Source organism: Gymnoscopelus braueri (genome assembly GCF_963280865.1).
Source record: "Gymnoscopelus braueri genome assembly, chromosome: 14".
NCBI lineage: Eukaryota > Metazoa > Chordata > Actinopteri > Myctophiformes > Myctophidae > Gymnoscopelus > Gymnoscopelus braueri.
The window spans coordinates 12,594,890-12,618,867 of record NC_137619.1 but is presented as its reverse complement, the minus strand read 5'-3'; the positions used below and the strand labels follow the sequence as shown (position 1 = coordinate 12,618,867).

General features: G+C 40.8%; 1 protein-coding gene across 2 annotated transcripts in view; it reads right to left on the bottom strand.

The window, feature by feature from the left end:
* LOC308099802 (cGMP-dependent protein kinase 1) overlaps positions 1-23,978 on the bottom strand; it is a gene marked incomplete at its 5' end in the record, with an annotated part of 171,419 nt that overhangs the window by 83,634 nt on the left and 63,807 nt on the right. For both annotated transcript variants that reach the window (XM_080448600.1, XM_080448599.1), the window contains one exon: positions 20,246-20,359. In XM_080448600.1, the coding sequence (XP_080304726.1) occupies positions 20,246-20,359 (114 nt within the window). The remainder of the gene's footprint in view (positions 1-20,245; positions 20,360-23,978) is intronic.

The following is a 23,978-nucleotide window of genomic DNA, read 5'->3' as shown; positions in this document are numbered from 1 at the left end:
AATTGCCAATGTCACCCAGCCAGGCTATTGTTGTCTGCAGTGGTGGAAAACTTTTTTTTAACTGCAATATAGAAATACTAAAAGTCAGGTTGAGAACCACTGCTGTAAGCAGAGATCAGTTCATTACAGAAGGATCACATTTCTACTGTAGCGATACATCACTGCAGATAAACCGATGACCTTCAGTTCCAGACTAGAGCTCACAGATCCCAGCTCAAGGACCCCCACATTTATATATAATTGGCCACAGAACCCCATCTGAAAATGTTTTGTGCCAGGGAATATTTATGTAAAGAATATTCATTAATTCAAGTCTCCATGGGGTGACTCATCGAAAGAAAAAAAGTCATTTTGGGAGTGAACTATCCCTTTAAATATGTTTTGTGTTGTAACTGGTTGAGCCTCCAGGCACCCTCTTCTGTTTGATGTCAACATCCTCAAGTCAAGTGGCACTTATTGTCTCACTTCCAAAACAAACAGGAACACTTACTTACTCATCTGTAACATGTTTCACATAATATCATATCACATTATCATCCAATTATGTATTAGGGAGGTAATTCAGCTTTGTTCAGCTTTGCTGCATTAAAAGACGAGAGACGCTTTTACAAGTTTGATTCAAAGACGCAAGATCAAGAATACGTGATTTGTGCCTCAACCACACAAACCATTTAGTTCACTGTACATCAAATAGAGATAATATCAGATGTGCAAGGTCACAACGTGGCACAGGGCGTTGTTTTCACCTTAATGTTCATCTATTTTTGCCAGATCATTTGTCAACTTTCACGTTTTATAACATACCCAGAGAAGAAAAGAGATGGTAGGGTTTATGTGGCTAATAAATTATTTTCTTTCTAAATAGTTTCGTTTTCAAACGTTATCAAATTGATCCAACAACTTGAATTTTACTGAAACGAACACCATTTTTCAAGTTACCAGGCACAGCGACCTTTCACACACATGAACGTTGAGAACAAACAACGTACAGGAAAGATTTATTATTTCCTCAACACAGGTAATAACACAGAAAGGTCAAGCGAAACACGACCCACGGAGAGCAGAAGACAGAGCCGTAAAAGAGCAAAAATAAAGTGAGAGAACTGAAAGAAAATCATCACCTAATGACAGCTCACAAGCTGTGCTTTAGTCAATGTATAACCTGTAGGATAAAGTTCTGTCGCGTGGAAACCTTGTACGTCCAAAAGCGTTGCTTTCCAGGAAATGTGTTCCAATTTACCCACTGTAGTTATTATTTAGTCACAAGCTCTTAAATGTTAAAGTTAAATGTTTATAAAACCTGCGGACATAACATTACAACCACTTTCACTCTTTTTAAATAGCAACCAAAAATAGCCTAATGAATCTACAAGCTCACAATGCGTCGACGCGTTGTGAGCTTGTAGATTGGCTATTTTTGCTATACTTTTATGTGACATTATTGTACTACAAAGTAAGGCATTAATTTATGAAAAAAAAACATAGAAAGTTGAAATAAAATGGAGATACAAGGTTTACTGGACGACAGTGAATGGTATCCGTTGTGACATGCATTACCACACATAATGTCCATCACAGGTAGTTGTTACCAGATAATACCTGCAGGGCTGCGCTCTTATTGGCTGGCTGGCTGAATGAGTGGTGTGTGCAGATATACCTGTCTCTAGAGTGAGTTAACCTTTACAGCCTGTCTGGAGACTCAGAGGAGCCTCTGGCTGGCGCGCACGTACACGCACACACACACACAGCTCTGACTGGAAATCAGGACAACAACAGCAGTGTCATGAGCCCCCGGCACATACTACAAATACAGACACGCAGGCAGGCAGGCACGCACGCACACACACACACACACACACACACACACACACACACACACACACACACACACACACACACACACACAGCAATACACAGGACAATTTCATAACCTTGCACCAGGGGTCTTCAACCTTTTCAGGCCAGGGACCCCCAAACTGATGGGGAGATGGAGCAGGGACCCCCTACCTCGTAGGGTAGGAGGGGCTACCACATATATTGTATATTTATGTATACAATTGTGTTTTATATTGCCTGCTCCTACGCACCTGCCCCAGTAGGTGTGCAAAATAAAAATTCTCTAAAATATGTATAAACATACCATGTTATTGTGCATTGTGCCTCCATTTATCTGTTTGCTATGGATTCATGTTATGTTTAAAGACAATTTGACATTTTGGGGAAAAAAATGAAAAAAAAAAGTATATATTTTTTTCAAACAAAAATATTGTTTAATCAAACAACAATTTAGCGGACCCCCTGCAGTACCTCCGCGGACCCCCTAGGGGTCGCGGAGGCCCCCTCTGCCTTACACATAACGTTGCTGTCGGGCAGAAACCTCTTATCTCCATATTTTAACTTTTTGTGTTTTATCGTAAATGAACACCCTACTTGATCATACTACAGCGTCACACAAAAGCATGAAAAGTAGCAGATCTGCAAGCTAGAACCGCGGCACGAAGCGACGCGTTTTGTAAATCTGCTACTTTAGCCGTTTTTGAATTTGACTCCTGAAAAGGAACAGTTTTGGACATTTGAGGTTTCCACCCAACAATCACGCTCGTACTCAGATGATATTTTAAGGGAATCAGAAGGTCTCCGGTCCCCCTCCCCCGGGGCTCACCCAGTCTACGTGTCAAAGTGCCCCTGACACAGGGCACTTAAACAGTAACCCCTATAACTGCTCCTTGGGCCTTGCTGTATAAATAGTGCTCACTGCTCCGAACAAATTCCATGTATGTGCTAATGTACAGTGACAAAATATACTCCCCGCAAGAAGTGGAGACTGAATTATTCATAATTCTTCTTCTTCTCGAGGGAGAAGAGATGGATGGAGAGCTGGGTGCTGGTGAGGCTGAGGCAGGGTGCCAACCCTGCAAGCATTCTGCTGGCCAGCGCACCATCCCTGGAAACTGGTTTGAACATCGTCTCATCTGCCTTACAAGGACTTGGTTGTGGGGACGTTTTTACAGTAAGCAAAAAGTATCTATACCTCAATATAGATTGGAAATACTCTGTTACAAGTGAAAAGGTGGTCCCAGGAACCTGACGTTGCGAATCATGCTATACAGAGTCTGGATACTACACCTCCAAAGAGCCGAGGATGGAGGCTGTCATCTGTTCGTCATTTCCTTTCACAAAAATATCTTTTCAAATATGAGAACAAAGGGATTCTACCGTTGCGCCTCAGCCTTAAACGGCCAGTCCGGTGCGTCACTGGGGCAGGGACAACAGATGCAGAAGAGATCAACGCTGGAGCAACACGGACATTTTAAGCCTTTTTTATGTAGGCGCAAGTATACAGTGACTGACGTTTCGGTCTTTCGACCTTCCTCAGAGTCATGGCATGACAGTGTTGATCTCTTCTGCATATTTTTAAATATCTTTCAAACATTTTGTTTTATTCCATTTTCTGAATAAGCAGCAAGCTATATGCTTCCACAACTCTGATGTACAGTAGGACAAAGTTACACGACTGCAAATACGAAATGGAAGCGGGGAGGAGGCGGGACATCTGCTTTACTCTCGGATCGTTTTCAGCGCTTCCTTTACACAGACTGTGTGAGAGAAGCATTTTGAGAAATAGCGAGTCAACAGTCTGACTCCAGAGACTACAAGCTGCACAGCTATGGTTCCCGTCTTCCTCCCTGAATAGTTTCTATGTCCATTTGGAGGTTAAGTGACGCCAGCATGCCAAAGGGAACCAGCACTCTGGTCATCGGCCAGTCCCACGTGTGCACAAGTCGTTTAAGCGTGTCAACACCTGCACAGCATTGGGGCCAGGCAGTGATGTAAAGTAACCAAGTACATCTACTGTACTTAAGTGCAATTTTGCTGTATTTTTACTTTATTGGAGTATTTCCAGTTTTCAGAACTTCTACTTCTCCTCCACTGCATCTCAGAGGCAAATATTGTACTTTTACTACAATTCTTTGAAAACTTTAGTTACTAGTCACTTTTTAGACTTTGGTTATTATCGCAAAACAAACCACTTCAGCCCTGTATACATTTCGGCCATTTGAAAATAGCAGATCTACAAGCTCACAATGTGCATTGTGAGGTTGTAGATCCGATCGTCTATTTTCAAAATATTTTTAAAACATTTTGAACTTGTGAAATGGGACATTATACACAATGAGTACGTCTACTCGTGTACTTTAAGTATATGTTGATACCAATACTTTTGTACTTTTACTCAAGTAAATGTTTAATTCCGGACTTTTACATTTCTACATTGCAGTATTGATACTTTTACTCAAGTAAAAAATGTGAGTACTTTTTCAACCACTGGTGGCCCCCAATGCACAGCATGGGGGCCAGGTTATCAGAGCGCGCACGGCACAGCTGGCTGGTGTGTTCACGGACATTTTTAACCTCTCCCTGTCCATGTTTGTGGCCCGCAGAAGTGAAAGGATTACAGACTGGTCGGTCTGTATATCGTCGCTGTCGGGTGGAAACCGTGTGTGTCAAAAAAACGCTACTTTCCAGAACATGGGGAAAAATAACCTGTATTCCAATGGCTCCACAGTCGTTATTATTTAGTCAAAAACTCGTGTTAAAGGAGTCGTTCACCCCCAAAAAATACTTCTTTTCGATGAATTACACACCCCATGAAGCATTGAATTCATGTCACATTCCTTTGCCAATTTTTGTCACATTCCTGAGTCAATAATTTGATGATGATGACAATTAAGATGCTAATGTATGCGGTAGGCGACAAAAAGGAGATTCTTTAATAAATAAATCATGAATTGGGGTTTTGCATTCTCATACATTGTTAAAAAGTGGTGTTTATGCCCCAGTGGCAGCTAACCATGTTTTTCATCCCTCTCTGGTGGACGGTGCTTTTTTGATATGGTCAGGCCTAGGCATTCGTACTTTTAAACACTTATACGTCGATGATGTCTTTGCATCCTTCCAGCAACTTCGGGATAAATATTCAATTTCCAGACAGCATTTTTTCAGATATTTACAGGTCCGTAGCTTTGTTCAAAGAACATTTCCCATATTTCCCAATCTTTCTGATGACTCTGTTTCAGACACTTTTTTAACTCCACTACCAACTTTGAAGGGTGCAATTTCATGTGTTTATGATGAGATCTGTTGTCTACGGCCTGAAACTTTGAATTCTATAAAAGCTCGCTGGGAGGGGGACTTGGGGGAGGAAATAACTGATGAGGTTTGGGATGCAATTCTGCGGCGATTACATGGGTCCTCTATTTGCGCAAGGCATGCTCTCATTCAATGTAAACTTTTACACCGTATCTATTATACCAAGGCCCGGTTGTCAAGGATTTATGATACTGTATCTCCTGATTGTGATAGATGTCAACAATCTCCAGCAGACCTCATCCATATGTTCTGGCTTTGCCCATCTATACACAAATATTGGACAGAGGTCTTTCAGTCCATATCAGGGATAGTGGGAAGAACGGTGGAGCCTACTCCTTTAGGCACGCTGTTTGGGGTTTTCCCCTCATTGCCCTCGCTTTCTAAAATGGAAAAGGATGTTTTGGCCTTTGTCACTCTATTGGCCAGGAGACTCATTTTAATTAATTGGAAATCACCTACTTCCCCCTCTCACACTCATTGGATAAGAGACATCTTGTTTTGTCTAAAACTGGAAAAGATAAGATTCTCATTAAATGGCTCCTCCAGTAAGTTTGGGAAGGTATGGGGTCCATTCTTTCAATTTGTCCGGAATTTGAATCCATCTCTGATCGGGGATACGGATACGTGAGGTCTGGTGGATCATTGTATGATGGGTTTGCTGTGGCGGGGGTGTTGTGCTGTATAGTGGATTTTAGACGTGACATTGATATGTACTGTTTGACTGATGTGTCTGTTCTAGTTTTGTTTTTGTCTTGTTCGGTCTGTGTTTGCTTTATATAATTTGTATATGTATATATTTTTATATCATTTGTTATATTTTTTAATTTTTTTGTACCTGTCCTTTATGTCTTGGGGTGATAATTCAATGTGATTATTGAACTTTTGTATTTTATTGGTTGCACTAAGGAGCTTATTTACACACCTGATCATTTGCATTTAATGCTGAATCCTGCTGTGAAAAACACAATAAACAAAGTAAAAAAAAAAAAGAAAAAAAAAAGTGGTGTTTATTTGTAGATGGAAAGTATGCTGTTGGGACCTTCATTACCGCATCATAAATCAAAATGTAGGGAGAAGTAGTGTGCTGGCAATCAAAACAAAACAGTGGGAGCATAATTTAGAGCACTTGGTGGTTGGATGAACGGTATTTGGGCCGTGTTCCGTTGCAAGAAATAAATGGGATTATTAATTTCCCTTTGGAAGGATTGTTCAGTTGGCGTGGAAAGGACCGTTGTGGATTTCTTTCATCCAAACTGATTGCCTCTGTGAATTACTTTATTACAGTTCTGGAACTGCCGGGTTTCCAGAAGGTGGCATAATATGTGCAGTGGTGGACAAAGTACACAACCACAGTACTTGAGTCAAAGTATAGATAGGCTACTCCTGGTCAAATATTACTCAACTATAAGTGAAAGTTTCTCCACGCACGCACGCACGCACGCACACACCTCTATGCAAGACTTTTTCCAGTTGAAAACATGTGTGATGAAAGTATACATTTGCGTGTACTATGCTGTGTGTGTGTGTGTGTGTGTGTGTGTGTGTGTGTGTGTGTGTGTGTGTGTGTGTGTGTGTGTGTGTGTGTGTGTGTGTGTGTGTGTGTGTGTGTGTGTGTGTGTGTGTGTGTGTGTGTGTGTGTGTGTGTGTGTGTGTGTGTGCGTGCGTGTGTGTGTGTGTGTGTGTGTGCGTGCGTGCGTGCATGTGTGTGCGCGTGCGTGCGTGCGCGCGTGCACAGACAGAGAAAACAATCAATATACGCAGAACCCAGCAGCACTGGCTGACTCCATGAGCTCAGTGTAGGTGAGAGGGTCAATGTGATCTTCATTCTACAGCACAATACCACACCGTTACCATGGCAGCCCGTGGAAGCAAGTCAGTTACCCATTGAAGTTTTAAAGCAGGGATTCTGAACCTTTGTTCATTTCAACACGGAACCCCATTTGATACTCAGGGTGTACAAATTGGAACCACAATGGTTCCAATTTGTACATATTTGGTTCCGATTTGTATCTTATATATGGCAATATGTATCGTATCGCAATATATCGTGACCCAAGTATCGTGATACGTATCGTATCGTGAGATTCTTGCCAATACCCATCCCTACTTTTGGGTCATATTCCCTCTTTTGCTCCCACCCCTCTCTCTCGCCCTCTCTTTTTCCTTTTTTGCACCGAATGCCACGCTACGAGCTTGTAGATCTGCTATTTTTGAATAGCCAAAGTATAAAATAATGGTTATAGCTTAAATCTAAAATGACACAGATGTGTTCCCAGATTGAATGGGTTAAATCAATCATAAGGTGGTGGAAGTGGAAATGTATGCAAATGATGGATTCAGCTTCACTAATAGCCATATGTATTATTCCATACAGAAGCACAAAGGAGCGTCTCTGACGTCATCCAAATCCACAGGTACGCATAAATCATCATCATCATCAACCCGCCATCCTTACAAATAATTTATTTTGTATTCATCGACCTGCACTCGCCCAGCAACCACATTAACATAACTTATTAATCATTGAATACAGAATACAGTACTATATTAATATATAATATAACGTGCATAGTATACATACTCATGTATATGCCAACAATGTATTTTTGGTTTAGGTTCCCATATTGTTCAATGCCAAAGACGCAATGAAACTGTTAATCGCAATTATTTTGTATGACGATTAATCATCAACTAAAATGTCATGATCATGACAGCCCCTTTGTACCTCACTGATCCTAGAATGTCTGTATCTCCATCTGTTAACCTCCTGCCCTCTGCCTGATAAATGGTATATGGTGCATTTACATAGTGCCTTTTTCCAAGGCACTTTACAGTGTGCTTTACATTCACACGTATTCATACACAGACGGCGGTGGAAACCATGGAAGGTACTGTACCAACCTGCTCATCGGGAGCAATTATGTGTTCAGTGTCTTGCTCAAGGACACTTCGACACTAACTCTAGGGGAGCCCGGGATCGAACTGGGAACCTTTCGGTTCCTGAGCCACTGCCGCCCACAGTGTCAACCTGATGTATGCTGATTGTATGACGTTCTGTATAGTAGTGTGTATATCTATCTGTCTGTCTCTTATATGTCATCATGATTTGTGTGCATGGGGATCTCATTTTAAACAAGCTCAGTGCTTTATATGAGTCTTCCAGTTTAGTAGACCTTGTATTGTGAATTTGTACTTCCATGTACCGTTGTTCTCATGTCTTACTAAATAAAGTACATCAATCAATCAATCATGTTAGCCCTGTGCTGGACACTAACTGTCCCTCTGTCTGATGTTAACACTGTGCTGGACACTCAGCCACCATTGATTTACAATAATTAATCTAATTTGTTGCTCCTCTCAACCAATAGAGCTGTTGTTCGTGGTACATGGTTCACACACAATGCAGATCCATAGATAGTATTGGTAGCTATAACCAGAGCCATTGAGAGCCATTGAGATTGTGTCGATGAAGGGTCAGAAACACTGCAGGTCACGTGCTTCATCAATACCCATTTATGAGGATTCGATGTTTGGAACTATACAGTAGTGCAGTGGTTCTCAAAAGTTTCCATCTCAAGGGTCCAAATTTGCAAACTCAAGAGTGACAGACCTGTGAGAGTCCATTGGAAACGCAGCTGGTCCCTTGACCCAACATCTAGAACCAGAGGCTTTGGCTTAAGTTAATATCTTGTGAGTGTTTTCTTCTAAATCCATATTGGTGTGAATAGAGTAAGTCAGACAGAAATTCAGTTAATACAAATTCAAATTGAATTGAATTAAGTTAGTCTATTGTATACTATTCTTTCAAGTACCTTAGAAAGACATGGAAGAATATTCAGATTTCAATAGCTGGTCAGGAATTGATTGACTGACTGATTGATTGATTGACTTAATTTGTTTGGGGATAAAAAATAAGTCAGTACTTCCATAACATATGACGCACACAATATAACTGAGGATAACACAATAAAGCCCTAAGGCTTAAGTAACAGTACTGTACCTGTAGCAAAAACAATTTAATATATTGTCTCTGTCGGGTGGAAACCTCATATGTCCAAAACTGTTACTTTTTAGGATTCAAATTCAAAAATAGCAATAATAGCAGATCTACAAGCTCAAAACGCATCGCTTCGTGGCACGTTTCGACCTTGCGGATCTGCTACTTTTGATGCATTTGTGTGATGTTGTAGTATGATCAAGTAGGGTATTAATTTACGAAAAAACACAAACAAGTAAAAATATGGAGATGGGAGGTTTCTGCCCGACAGCAACGTTATATGGAATGTACTTAGTTTCTTCCCACCACCGACGGCACCTGTGCACAAGGAATCAGATCGTTGCATCCGCTTGCCACATCTAAAGGCTTATTTCACCCATGTTCTAAATCCTGGTGTTTTTCTGCGGTTCCGGCGCCAGCAGGCTAATAAGGAATGAGCGCTTTAGTATTCCGAGCCAGACTCCGACCTGAGTGGAGTAATCAAGTGCGTGAGGGGAGGCTAGGACAGCCTGTGCCATGTTCCGTGTTGTGGAATGACACCCCCCGGGGGTCAAATAGGACAGGGGGTGAACAACCTCGCTGTCTGGTGGTTAGACCACTACAGTGGTGGAGAGTACCTTTATTCAAGTACTGTACTTAAGTACAATGTTGAAGTCTTTTACTTTATTTGAGTACCGTAAATTTCGGACTATAAGCCGCGACTTTTTTCCCATTTTTCGACCCTGCGGCTTATATAACGGTGCGGCTTATCTATGGATTTTTACAGCTAACGGCCACTAGGGGACCTCCTAAATCTATGGATTTTACACCCGCGGCTTATAGTCCAGTGCGGCTTATATATGTTCCAAACATTCAATTTAGCTGCTGCGGCTTATAGTCAGGTGCGGCTTATAGTGCGAAAATTACGGTATTTACATTTTCTTTACATACTTTAGATTTCTACTCCCCTTCATCTGAGGCAAATATTTATTTTTCCAATTGTTTGAAAACTTTAGTGACTAGTTACTTTGCAGATTTTGATTATTATCAATACTTTTGTACTTTTACTCAAGTAAAAATTTTAATACTGCAACTGCATGCAGCAATGAGATCAGGAAACACATGGTGATACGGTATAGACTGCACAGACTACTAAGTATACATACACATGTGCAGGAGGACATATGGAAGAGCCCTCACGCGCACACGCACACACACACACACACGCACACACGGCAGACAACGTTAATCCAAACCATACTTTTACGATTTGAATACCAAAGCCATCATCCTCTGCTCTCCATAATGTTTATCTCTGTCTTGTTCTCTGAGGAGTCAAACCTGCAACTTCTCTCTTTCTCTGCCAAAAATAAAATAAAATAAAATACTAACCAAGTGTGAGCAGGGTGATTACCTGAGACTGAGCAGACAAGACACATGCACTAGAGCCAGACCCATATACGTACTGGTCTAGCCTATAGAGTTACGAAGCCTGGCGTCTTTATTGATAATAAACATAATACATACATTGTCACAATGTATGTATATCAAAAGGATTAAATGCAACAAAAAAAAAGCGGATTATTTCCATTGCGGTCCTTTCATAAGTATGTGCAAATTATGTTGTGTTGCAAGATGTGATGTGTATGTGTATTTGCACCCAATGGTGCCAAAAGTGTCCTTGTGCATGTCAGTCCAAGCACCTACCACCAGGTGCAAGAAAAATGTCCTTGTGGGCAAAGTGTGGGTGTGCCTTCCACACTACGGGGTAGGGATTCAAAACTCACTCCCTCTTAGGTCACGAAAGTGTTTCCCCCTCCCATCTAATTTTCAATGTCACTTCATAGAAAAATTACAAAATGGGTCAGACAATTTTACTCATAATATGGTTATGAAGCAACAACTAGGGATGTCCGATATTATCGGCCTCCCGATATTATCAGCTGATAATAGCATAACATTTTAGTATCAGAAAATATCTGTATTGTTTTTTGAGAGAAAACAACTTTTTTTCCCTTTTTTTATGATTTTGAAATTGATTAATGAAAACCTAACAACATCACTGTATTATATTAGATTTATTAGATATTTATTAGATATTATATTGATATTATAACTATTTAATTTAATTTATATGTGATGTTACCTGACAATTAGTTGACTTTTGGTGAAAAGCCGCATATATCGGTATCGGAATCAGAAATTAAGAGTTGGACAATATCGGAATATCGGATTTCGTCAAAAAAGTAAATATCGAACATCCCTAGCAACAACTGACGAAAAAGTACTAATTCATTCAAAGAGCAAGGAAAATAAACGGCCCGTCGACAAATCAACTACAATTCTCGGGCTTAAATATGATTCTAACGAATGACATTACATTACACATGCGGCTGCACATAATTAGCATCACGTCATGTTGCATTGGCTTTTTCTACTTTCTGTAGGAGAGTAGCGTTGTCAGGTCTCAGTTGTTTCATCAAACAAACAAACTAGATAATAACACTCTAGCAGAAGTAGTAGATCTACAAGCTCGAACCGCGGCGAGCTTGTGGATCTGCTACCTTTCATGTTTTTTTGTGACGCTGTAGTATGATCCAGTAGGGCGTTAATTTACAAAAAAAAGAAAACACAAAACTTTTGAATATGGAGATTAAGAGGTTTCTGCCCGACCGCGATGAAATGTCATTAAATTGAAGGAATCGCTGTTTTTTGACGGAGCCTGACGACGGAGCCACTTCCGTGACAGATTTTTTTTGGAACACAGTTTTTATATGAGGTGATTTTTAAAATAAACGTATTTAAAATAAAAAGGTATTTTGAATGAGAAAAACACGCCCATGACACAGGGACCGTGGGTTTGGCGTCATGATTGACTTCTGTACTTTATATATCGGGATCGCCATCCGACCCCCAAAAACTGGCAGCGGTCGGGTTCTAACAGGGAATAGAAGTGCAAAATGGAATGGAAATACATTCCATAACCAGGATCCTTCTCTGGACTCCAGGACACGGCTGCTCAATGTGCTTCCTGTGAAGGCATGATGGATAGTGTGATTATCAATGAGGCGTGTTTTGTGAATTAAGACGCCCATGCATTGTTAAACATCAGCTGTCAGCTCTCAGCCATGTATAATCTCTGGAATCTGATGAGATGGATGACACTGGCAATTCCTCAAAATTGTTCTCCCCGAACAAGTCAATTAGTATGTGACTCACTATGTGTTATATGCTGTGTGTGTGCATGCATTATTATGCATTTTATCTGCATGCACCGTACGTGCACACATATCGTCCACATTACATGTTCTATACAGTATATGCCATTATAGGTAAAATATATTTTTTTAAACCACTGGCTCTGGGGGCATTCGGAGTACATATGTCCAAGCCATCTTAGATGACGGTGTTTCATTTCTGTGATCCCATCTCGGCAGCCAGTCTTCATGTGGAATTCCTCGTTTGATATTTTATTGGGCCAGAATATACGGCAGATCTTCCTCGGGCAGCCATTGTGGAAAGAGCTGACTTTACTCATGTCGCACTTGGTTATTCACCAGCACTAAGCCCCATATAGTAGAACCGGCTTGACCAGGATGTTATATAAGCAGATGCTGTAGGTGTTGTCTGATAATCAGGCTAGTATAATAGTATAATATGGTATAAAGTGTAATGGCATTCATTTAGGAGAAATTGGAGATACAAGATTTCTGTTATATTATGTTATTTTAGACACCATTCCAAATGAGGTATTAGCAAAGGCATTATTAAAAAGCAGTCTCTTAATTACTTGAGCTAACGGATCGCAATTATCTGAGCTAATTGCAATTATTTTTGCATAATTGTTGTTATGCAAACCAGCTGTATAAATCTGTCTGGATGAAATTAACAGAAATGTCATATATTTCCATCATTATGTCCACATAGTTCTCCATGCTCTTTAAACCACTTTCGACCTGGCGTCTCTATTTTTGGTATTTAGGGCAACATTCTTCAAAGGTTTTGCAAATATTCAGTATCACGACATGTCATGAGCTTGTAGATATTTTCGCAGTTTTACCCTTATTTTTTTAAGTATCAAATGTGGCTTGTTTTGACCATAGTATATCATTTATTTTTCCAGTCATTGTCATTTATGTGTATTTTTCAGTGATGAGGCTTTGTATATTTAACCCATTAAGACCGGGGAAGCATCCGTGTCATTTTTAGATTTCTTTGGATATTCAAAAATAGCAGATATACAAGTTCATAGCGCGGCACTGAGTATGAACTTGTAGATCTGCTATTTTTGAGAAATCGTGAAAATTTGTGCAAATCTCTGAATATATTAATTTTTTAAAGCGAACATTTGTAACTCAAATCTCTGCTTCTGGGGGGTCCCAGGAACAAAATATTTTGAGATGGGGGTCTGCGGCCAAATATATATAATTTTGGGGTTTCTTGACATGAAAAAGTTTTGAGAACCACTGATGTAGCAACATAGGTAAAAAAAATCAAAAATCAAAATGATTTAGAAGACATTTTTGTAGAATCGGCCTCAGAACTTGATGGGTTAAGTTATTTGTCGTATCTGCCCTGTGCAATCTTTTGCTTACAAAGTCTAAAAAGACAATGGTCGTCTAAAATGCCACGGTCGTGACACAGCCCTAAAGGAATCTACAGTGTGGTCAGAATATAGGAAGAATCTGCATGAAGTCTGGCCACATTGATGAGCTGTGATGGTGTGCAGGGACACCTCCTGGCAGCCGATCAATGCAATCATTCGCAATGTGTCAATGTTTCATGACAATGAAACCATTCCACACTCACTTATTCTTCACCTCAGAACGCATCAGTGGTGGAAGTACTCACATGTTGTACTTAATTAAAAGTACCAATACCACAATGTAGAAATACTCTGTTACAAATAAAAGTCTGGTATTCAAAAAGTACGAACGTATTCGCATTGAAATATACTTAAGCACTGAAAGTAAAAATACAAATTTCCAGTTTCCAAATGTATAAAAATGCTTTGAAAATAGCAGATCTACAAGATGATCAATGCGTTGTGAGCTTGTAGATCTGCTATTTTTGCCAAATTTCAAATAGCCTAAGTATGCATAGGGCTGAAGTGATTAATGCATGTTTTGTAATAATAATCAAAATCTTCAAAGTAACTAGTAACTAAAATGATCAAACAATTGTAGTGGAGTAAAAAGTACCAATATTTGCCGCTCTGATGTAGTGGAATATAAGTAAAAGTATTGAAAATGTAATTTGGATAATTTCAGAAGTTTACTTCAGAGGTCTGCAGCTGTTTTACTTGAGTTTTAACGTGTTTTTGTGTATTTTGTGTTGTGCTTTGTGTTGTTATTGTATTCTATGGTGTAGTCTCTTGCTGATTTTCTTTCTTGGCCAGGGCTCCCTTGCAAAACAAGATTTCAATCTCAAAGGAATTTTACCTGGTTAAAGGAAGGTCAAATAAAAAATATATGAATACATTGTGCTAGTGGGTAGAGACCATCATAACACATCAGAATCGTTCAGCATATCTTCATGCAACTTGTCTGAGAGAGAGAAAAACAATTTGGTCTTTGGCCCTCGGAGGTGACCTTCTCACAGTGGCGGAAGAGGGACTCTTCTTTGCCAAAGTTAAAGTAGAAATATCACAATGTAAAAGTACTCGGTTACGAAAGTAAAAAGTCTGTATTCAAAATGTTACCAAAAGTTTTACACCTGTAAACCTGTGATGTGACAATAAAGATGATTCCGTGTGGACAACCACAATGTTGTATTTCACCTGACAGCTGTAGGAGTTTCAAAGTAACGCAAAAGCAGTGGTGTAAAGTAACTAAGTACATTTACTCAACTACTGTACTCAAGTACACTTTTGAGACATTTTTACTTTACTGGAGTGTTTCCAATTTTCACTACTTTATACTTCTACTCCACTTCATCTCAGAGGCAAATATTATACTTTTACTCCACTACAATTATTTGAAAACTAGTTACTAGTTACTTTGTAGATTTTGATTATTATTACAAAACATACATTAACCACTTCAGCCCTATATAGATTTTGGCAATTCGAAAATAGCCGATCTATCGCGACGCATTGTGAGCTTGTAGATCAGCCATTTTCATTTTATACACATTTTATACATTTAAAAACTTGTGAAATGGGACACACTGCATAATTAGTACTTTTACTTTTAAGTATATTTTGATCCAATACTTTTCTACTTTTACTCAAGTAAAGTTTGAATTTTGGACTTTCACTCGTAACAGAGTATTTTTACATTACATGCAGTATTGATACTTTTACTTAAAGGGGTAGTTCACCCCCCAAATAACTTTTTTTCTATTGATTACTCACCCCATGGAGCCTTGAATTCATGGATATTTTTTTGTTTTTGTCGCATTCCTTCCTTTATTATTTGATTATAATAACTTTAGCCCCATTGATTCCGGTAGGAGACACAAATGCATTTGTGTCTCCTACCGGAATCAATGGGGACACATTTATTATAATCAAATTATTGGCTTAGGAATGTGACAAAAACAAAAAAATATCTATGAATTCAAGGCTCCAGATGGTCAGTAATCAATAGAAAAAAAGTTATTTTGGGGGTGAACTACCCCTTTAAGTAAAGAAATGTAGTACTTTTTCCACCACTGCATATTTTATATACTGTACATTAGGTGCCCTGTGTTGTAAAAAGACAGCGGCCGGCCACCCTGGGTGCCAGTGCCCTGCTGGACGCACCACCATGGCCCATAAACACACGTCTAACACATAGACAATGGCGTCACTTGTTCCAAGCACAGCTTTTATAGAGTGGTTACCTCACTGACAAAGCATTGAAGACGAGCCACTCTCCTCTCCCCCCTCTCAGGGCTGAAGACATTGATGGGAGACGGGAGGGGAGGAAGTGGTGTGTGTGTGTGTGTGTGTGTGTGTGTGTGTGTGTGTGTGGAGACAAGAAAAAAGGTCAGAACCACCATCCACAAAACAGACGACCTGCAAGCCTTAAGTCGATTGGCTCTATTGTTAAGTGCTGTATGGGAAAAAAATAACGCTTTACTTTTTCTTTCTGTGCAGCGATACCTTGGAATGGATTACTTGCAGACCTTGTACACGTGTTAGCTCTTTTGTTATAGCTTTCAGTCCTCCCTATAGAGCTGGCTGAATAGAAGTTGGACCTAATGATTGTTTTATGTCCAAAACCATTACCTTAGGCTTAGATGCAGCAGGTCTTTTGTTTTACCTTTCGCATAGTTACTGTTTTGAGCTTCCGTCTTACCGTTTACAAAGAGGTTTATGTATTCGAGTTTTTTTTTAATTATATTTTGTATTGCTATTATTAGATAACAGCAATACACTTTTTTTTTTAAATGCATAGGGAATTCATTGTATTCCCTATGTATCCCTCCCCACCCCTGCATGAAGGGCGCATCCACGCATCTTCTTATAGAGATTGTAATATGCACACACACGCTCACACTCCACAATACATAATACACACATACATGTAAAAGTTGTGAGCTTGTAGATCGGCTATTTTCAGAGTGTCTCTGTGGGTTTTATGAATATTGAACCGATTAAAAGTATTAACAAGAGCTTGTGAATAAATAAGATTGGAACTCAGGTTCTTTTCTTTTTTGTTTTACATTTCATGAAAAGTAACGGTTTTGGACACATACAGTACAGTACAAGGTTTCCACCTGACAGTGATGCTATAATGTATACGGTGCATACAATGCATTTTTGTCAATAAATGTGTCAATCAACCACCCCCACCCCCTCACCCCCCGGGGGCAGAGAAAGACTCTCCCTAGCGACACGTGGGATATCCGTGGACCGCAGTTACCATGGTAACAGGGCCCCGCGGTCTGTGAGGTCGGTCAGCAGTGCGTGTTGAGAATGCATGCAAGGGGTGGTTTAGGGTCATGGAGCCAGGAAAATGGTCCTCACAATGGAGCACCGCAAGTCCTGACGTCACTCACACTAGCCCTGGGTCACGGCGTTAGTTTGTATATTGGCAAATCTTATCACGTCATATAAGAACCAGTGGTGGAAGAACCTACTTAAGTAAAATAATCAATGCCACAATGTAGAAGTACTCTGTTACAAGTAAAAGGCCTGTGTTCAAAATGTTACTTGAGTAAAAGTACAAAAGTATTGGCATCAAAATATACTTAAAGTACCAAAAGTAGAAGTACTAAAATGCGTTGCATCTGATGGCTGATTTAAGCAGATGGATACATATCATTTTGGGTGGTCCTAGATATGAAAAAAGTTTGAGAACCACCTGATATTCTAGCAACGTAAGTTTTTTTTCAAAATAAAGTTCGGATTTAGAATACCCCAGAAGCAAAGATTTGCGTTAAAAAATGTATATACTGTATATTCAAAGATTTGCACCCATTTTCACCATTTCCCCCAAAAAATATAGCAGATCTACAAGCTTGAGCTTGTAGATCTGCTATTTTTGAATAGCCCAACGTGTAAAATAATGGTTATAGCTAAAAAACCAATGACACATATATGCGTTCCCGGATTGAATGGGTTAATGCCACAACTTACCACTCTCAACAATTAAATGCGTTTGAACCATCTAGCTGCTGTGTCCCTGGGTGTCAGAGGAACGCACAAGCCACAGAGGAGGCTGGTCAGTAGCAGCAACTTGCTACACATTCCATTTATACCAGTGGTTCTCAAAGTGGGGGTCCGCGGCCAAATACATGAATTTGGGGGTCCTTGACATGAAACAGTTTCAGAACCACTGATTGAAAAAACTGCCACCGCCAGCTGCTTGTCAACGATCAGACACCCTCCACCTCCCCAGCCTCCTACTGCATTACATAATGTGGCTCAGCAGCATTTTCACTGATGTGGGTTCATCTCGTCTCTGTCGGGGTGGAAACCTCATATGTCCAAAACGGTTACTTTTCAGGATTCAAATGAAAAAACTGCAAAAGTAGCAGATCTAAAAGCTCAAAACGCTTTGTGTCACGTTTCGAGCTTGTGGATCTGCAACTTTTGATGCTTTTGTGTGACGCTGTAGTATGATCAAGTAGGGCCGTTAATTTACGACAAAAATACAAAGAATTGCAATATGTAGATCTGAGGTTTCTGCCCGACAGCAACGATAATGTGTCTGATATATTCATGTGATAACTGTGTACCTTTAGGCTCTGTCCTATGGGGGGGGGGGGGGGGGTGAGCTCAGCATCCGTGTCATTCTCGTGCAAATGTGCTGTGGAGCATCATGTGGGAGCAGAGCAGCACAGAACGTCCTAACATCTTTGCAATAAATGGTTTATGCCGGTTCTCAACATTTTCGGCCCACTTAACCCATTAAGACCTGAGGCGATTCTTTAAAAAAATTCTAAATCATACGTTTTTGGAAAAAAAAATTGTTTCAAGATTTTCCAAAAATAGCAGATCTACAAGCTCATAGCGCGGCACTCGGTGCCGCGCTATGAGCTTGTATATCTGCTATTTTTGAATAGGCAAATAAATCTAAAGTGACACTGATGCGTTCCAGGTATTAATGGGTTAAAAAAAATCAAAAGCTTTGACCGGTCCATAGGGTTGAGAACCACTGGTTTGTACTGCATCTCAACAAGAGTGTGCTGAGTGAGCTGGTGATTTTCACCAACATTTTCACAATTAATTGGTTGAGAACCTTATGTAACAGTAGGATTGCGTTGACTTCAAAAGTAAGATTTTTCATGACTGCAGAATGCAACTGTGCATATAAAGAAGCATCAAGAAAGTAGGAGCGTGCTCAAACCGTTAAACCCAACGGCAAACAGGATGTTTACATGCTTCAAGTATCCCAGATACTCACTGAATATTTCAGGAATGATATCCATGTTTACAATAACCATTATCTCCAAGCTATATTATAGCTGGGAGATGAGTTTTATCTGGGCTATTGTAAACAACGGCACATGGCGTTTACAGACTTATAGCGAGTGAATAAGCTCAAACTGGAGTGTCTCAAAATTACAGTAACGGTATATATATAGAGACTTCAGTATAGCATGCATTGATGTGCAGTCACTCTGGATAAGAGCGTAGCCGTCATAGACCTTCTAAAGGCCTTACATTATAAATAGTGTAACATGCATTCATCCATCATCGCAGATTTTTCTGACACACATAATCCAACCTTAAATTATAAAGTGTAACATACATTCATCCATCAGTCATTTTTCCGACGTACATAATCCAACCCTAAAAGCCACGTTTCAAGTCTCTCCCCCATTTCCTGTCTCCCATAAACACACATCTGTCATTCTGACATGGCTCTCAATATACGCAAATTCCAAGTGTCCGCGTCCGCGCGTGTGTGTGTGTCCGTGTCCGTGTGTGTGCGCTTGTGCTATCTGTCCTGGTTTGTTATTCAAATCACTGGCCTGATAGCTGGGCCGTCACCTCCTGTTTGCATCCGCCACAGGTAAATGGAGCTGGCCTTTCAATTAGCCTGAGCGTTCTAGTGAAGGCACTTAACCTGCTGTGTGGAGTGAAAATGTGTCTTGGTAAATGGCCAGCGTTTCTCACCTCGTCAGTGGGGAAAAATGCTTATCAGTGAGTCCCACCTTCCATTTGCATAATGACAGGGGGGGCAAGCCCTTTCACACACACAGCCATCCACTGCATTGGGGACTGTTGGTTCATACAGTCAGCAGATGAAGAGGGCCTTCCTTTGCAACACCCAGTCAATAAAATAGCTGGTGGGTGTTTTTTTTCTGTCTGTCTGTCTGTGTGTGCGTGCGTGTAATCCTAGCTATTGGATGCAAGTTCTGAAACCACACAAATCACACAACCATCCCGCACGTAAGCACATACGCACATATTTCGTTGCTGTCAGGCAGAAACCTCTTATCTCACTATTTTAACGTTTTGTGTTTTTTCATAAATCAATGCCCTACTTGATCATACTACAGTATCACACAAAAGCATCAAAAGTAGCAGATACAGGCTCAAAACGCGTCGCTTCACGCCGTGTTTCGAGCTTGTAGATCTGCTACTTTGGATACTTTTGCATTTGAATCCTGAAAAGTTACAGTTTTGGACATGAGAGGTTTCCACCCGACAGACCATTTCAAAGGTCTGTGTTGACTCACTCTTGACAGTGGCGGTCCTGGTGCAGTTGTAGAGAATAGCCAGCTCTCCAAACACCTTCCCTGGTCCCATGGTGCAGAGCTTGACGCTCTCCTTCGTCACCTCCACCTTTCCATCTGAAACAAACAGCAACCACATTTCATGTTAAGGTAGCTCTCCACCAAACAGACAAATTACTACATGCTGGCAGTCGAATGAAGTCGGGAAATCAGTCGATTGGAAGGTGCGAAAAAAAGTTGCTGAATGCACCTGAGAGCCGACACAGACAGACAGCTAATATGGGAGCTAGAAATAGCATATGGCTTGACGTCTTTTTCAATAACAAGCCCGCTGCTATCCGACGGTCAAAAGTCGGCTTTCAACGCTTCTACCTGGATTTTGTGGATCATGACGCAACTCCCCGGCCATTTGTTTCAGACAAGATCTTCCGCCATTTTGCGTTTACTTCAAAAACACAGTTGTTGCTAGTTTGTCCAAAACTCACAACAAACCGGTACACATTATCTCTGGAGTCATGTGATCAAGATGTATCAGTCCGACTTTTCGTATTCCATTCCAGTTGATTGACTTCCAAGGTTGGGTAGGCAACCTGGCCTGGTGGAGACTGATTGATTGAATTAATTCTTTATTAGTCAGAAATGTAAACAGCACGTGGTAGAGTCAGACAATAAGGCTAAAAGGATAACACAAAAAGTCCTGGGGACTTGTTTCCATTGTGGTCCTATGCTCTGAGGAGCGCACTTTTCTAGTTGGACTTCTATTCATGGTACAGCACCAACTGTTGTTTTTTAAATGTGCTTCATAAATGAACTGAACTGACTTGAATACACTGTACTAATAGCACAGTGCTTCCTGCTTCCTAGTAATGATGACAACGTTTCTCTGATGGGATGGAATGGGGTTTGAGCTCTTTAAGGGACTGTGTTCTCCTCTGGGTTCAGGCCTCCAGAGTGTATTTGACTGATCCTAGACTGTCTGGGAGTAAATAAGGATGCAGAGTGCTTTGGACCTTCCAAAAGGTCACTGGCCTCTTCCAAAAGCCCTTTGCTTGACCCTGTTAAATGGCACTGCTATATAAACATTGTTTCTACTTTAATCACATGAACCCTATAACGTCCCTATTCTGGGGGGAGAATAGTCAGCGGAAAAATAGCAGATCTACAACGCATCGCAATGCGACATTTTGGTGTAGAGGGGAAAATATGTGCGGAATACCAAGTATAGAGCCTTGGGGGACCTCTGTCAGAGATGTGTCTGGGTTCAGCCCATTAAAACCGGGAACGCATCTTTAGGATTGGCTATTCAAAGATAGCAGATCTACAAGCTCAAAGCACGTCGCTTCGTGGCGCGCTGCGGAAATTGTACATCTGCTAATTTTGAACATTTTTGAAAAATCTTGAACGTGTTTGAAACATTTTTAATAATTTGTTTAACACAAATCTTTTCTCTTCTGGGGGTCCCTCGCACAAAACATTTTCAGACGGGTGTCCGCGACCAAATATATATATATCAATTTGGAGGTCCTTGGCACAAAATATTTTGAGAATTACTGATTTAGAAGGCATTTGTAGAATCGGCCTCAGGTCTTAATGGGTTAAGTGGTTGAGCCTGAAAAACACAGAACAACCTGCAGTTCAAAAGGTCATACTTTTGTTTATATACGGTAACTACAGGACTCTTAGTTATACTGTAAGGAGGGACACCAAAGATCACAAGTGGGCGTGAGGCCTCTAGTGGAGCGGATAAATGCTTTTTTCTGGCAGAATATTTCAGTTGATGATACAAGCGTGAAAATTGGCATGAGCAGTCTCCATGGGTCACTTGACAAGAAAATTGAGCCATTTGTAATTTCAAGATGGCGGCCATTTTTCAAGATGGCCGACACCTTAGTGGGCAGTTAAGTGATATGATGGTTTATTTGGTGATACAAGCATGAAAATTGGCATGAATACTCTCTGTGGGTCACTTGACAATAGGCCACCCACAGCTACTTGAAATTTCAAGATGGCGGCCATTTTTCAAGATGGCCAACACTTTAGTGGAGCAATTAAGTTATATAATGGTTTATTTGGTGATACAAGCATGAAAATTGGCATGAGCAGTCTCTGTGGGTCACTTGACAATAGGCCACCCACAGCTACTTGAAATTTCAAGATGGCGGCAACTGAGATGTGCAACTGAGTCCATATCTGAAGCACTTACACCTTCCAGTACATGCCTTGGTGCACCCACATTTGGTCAACTCCCAACAACTCTCCGCAATAGGTGGAAGTGGAGTTCAGAAGACTTTCCACTTCTCGTCCTGTTCCACCCATCCCCAGTCAGATGGGCTCGGCATTTGTGGATGTCGCTTCAATGCCTGTCCCCACACGTATCCAGCCTCATAAGAAGCACGTTTGGCATGCTCTTTGAGTGCTGCTTTTGATCTCTTTGATCTCTTTGCAATCTCTTTGAGTTGGCGGGATCAAGTCATATTGTCTTTGCTTTCTGGCAAAGAGATCAAGCCTGGCCTCGTTCACAGTTGTGACATCGCTGGACCTGTCATACATTAGATCTTCTTGGCCTCTTGACATGGATATCTTGGTATCTTCGGTGTCTTCAGCAGATGTAGATGCTCTCTTTTGGGCCCTTTCCAGCTCTGTGTTGTTGAACCTAAGTTTACAGCTTGAATGATATTTTGCTCTGTTTCTTGTCAATGTGCTTTCTATGCCATCACCTTCATCGAGTCGGGTTGGACTAAGTAAGATAGGCAGAGCATTGATCTTATGAAATAATGGAACATTTCTTGCAATGGTATCATAACCAGTACGATCGTGCTCTCTGTTGAATAAACTCGGCTGAATGAGTTTTTCCTTGGTGACCTGCTGACAAATGAAACATCTGTCCCAGTTAGTTTTCACAACTGTTATGATGGCTTCTGCCATGTCTGCAGCATAGGCAGAGGCCGAGGGTTTATCCTTTTACCACCCTTTACCAAGCACTTTGATGTATGGGATACAACTAAGTTCGTGCCTTAACCCTACACTTAGTCCGATCGTTCATCCAATGCCATTTAAATCCTGTGCGATCTGTACACCATCCGGTTAACTAAAACCCCATTAACCTTGGCTCGGCTCTCCCGCGCTGGCACAACCTGTCAATTCAGGCGCGGCTATCTAACGGTTTTGGGGTAAATTAGACAGCATTTGGGATACTAACTTTCAATTAGCTGACATTGAACCCCACTCTGAGTTTAACACCTTTACCGCCGGGCCCGTAGTTCTACGGGCCGTTAAATCCAACGGTTAAGCGCCGAGCCCGTAGTCCTACGGGCTGCGGTCTTTTCGCGCATGCGCGGTCCGGGTGCACTTTCGGAATTTTTTTGATCCACTTCCGTTTCCGGTTTGATGACAGGAAATAGAATTATTTGGGATCCGGTTTCGACGATCACACCCACTCCCATTCTACAGACGAAACTGAAACTCAATTCTCTTCCTGTAGTTTTTTCTCCTCGCATTTCACTGTTTAACGTAATCCGCTCTAACTCAAACATGGATGCCCCGTTTGACACGCGATCTTCACTGGGAGATACAGGGAGATCTCGCGGATGTAAACAGACCGTTCACGGCTCAATCTTAAGGATTTTAACAAGATCTATGGCGACATGAAAAAAACAAAAAAACAACAAAAACACCTTGGCACTGGTGAGTACATTATGAGATTAACCTCTGGCGGTGGATGTGTTAACAGCAGTGA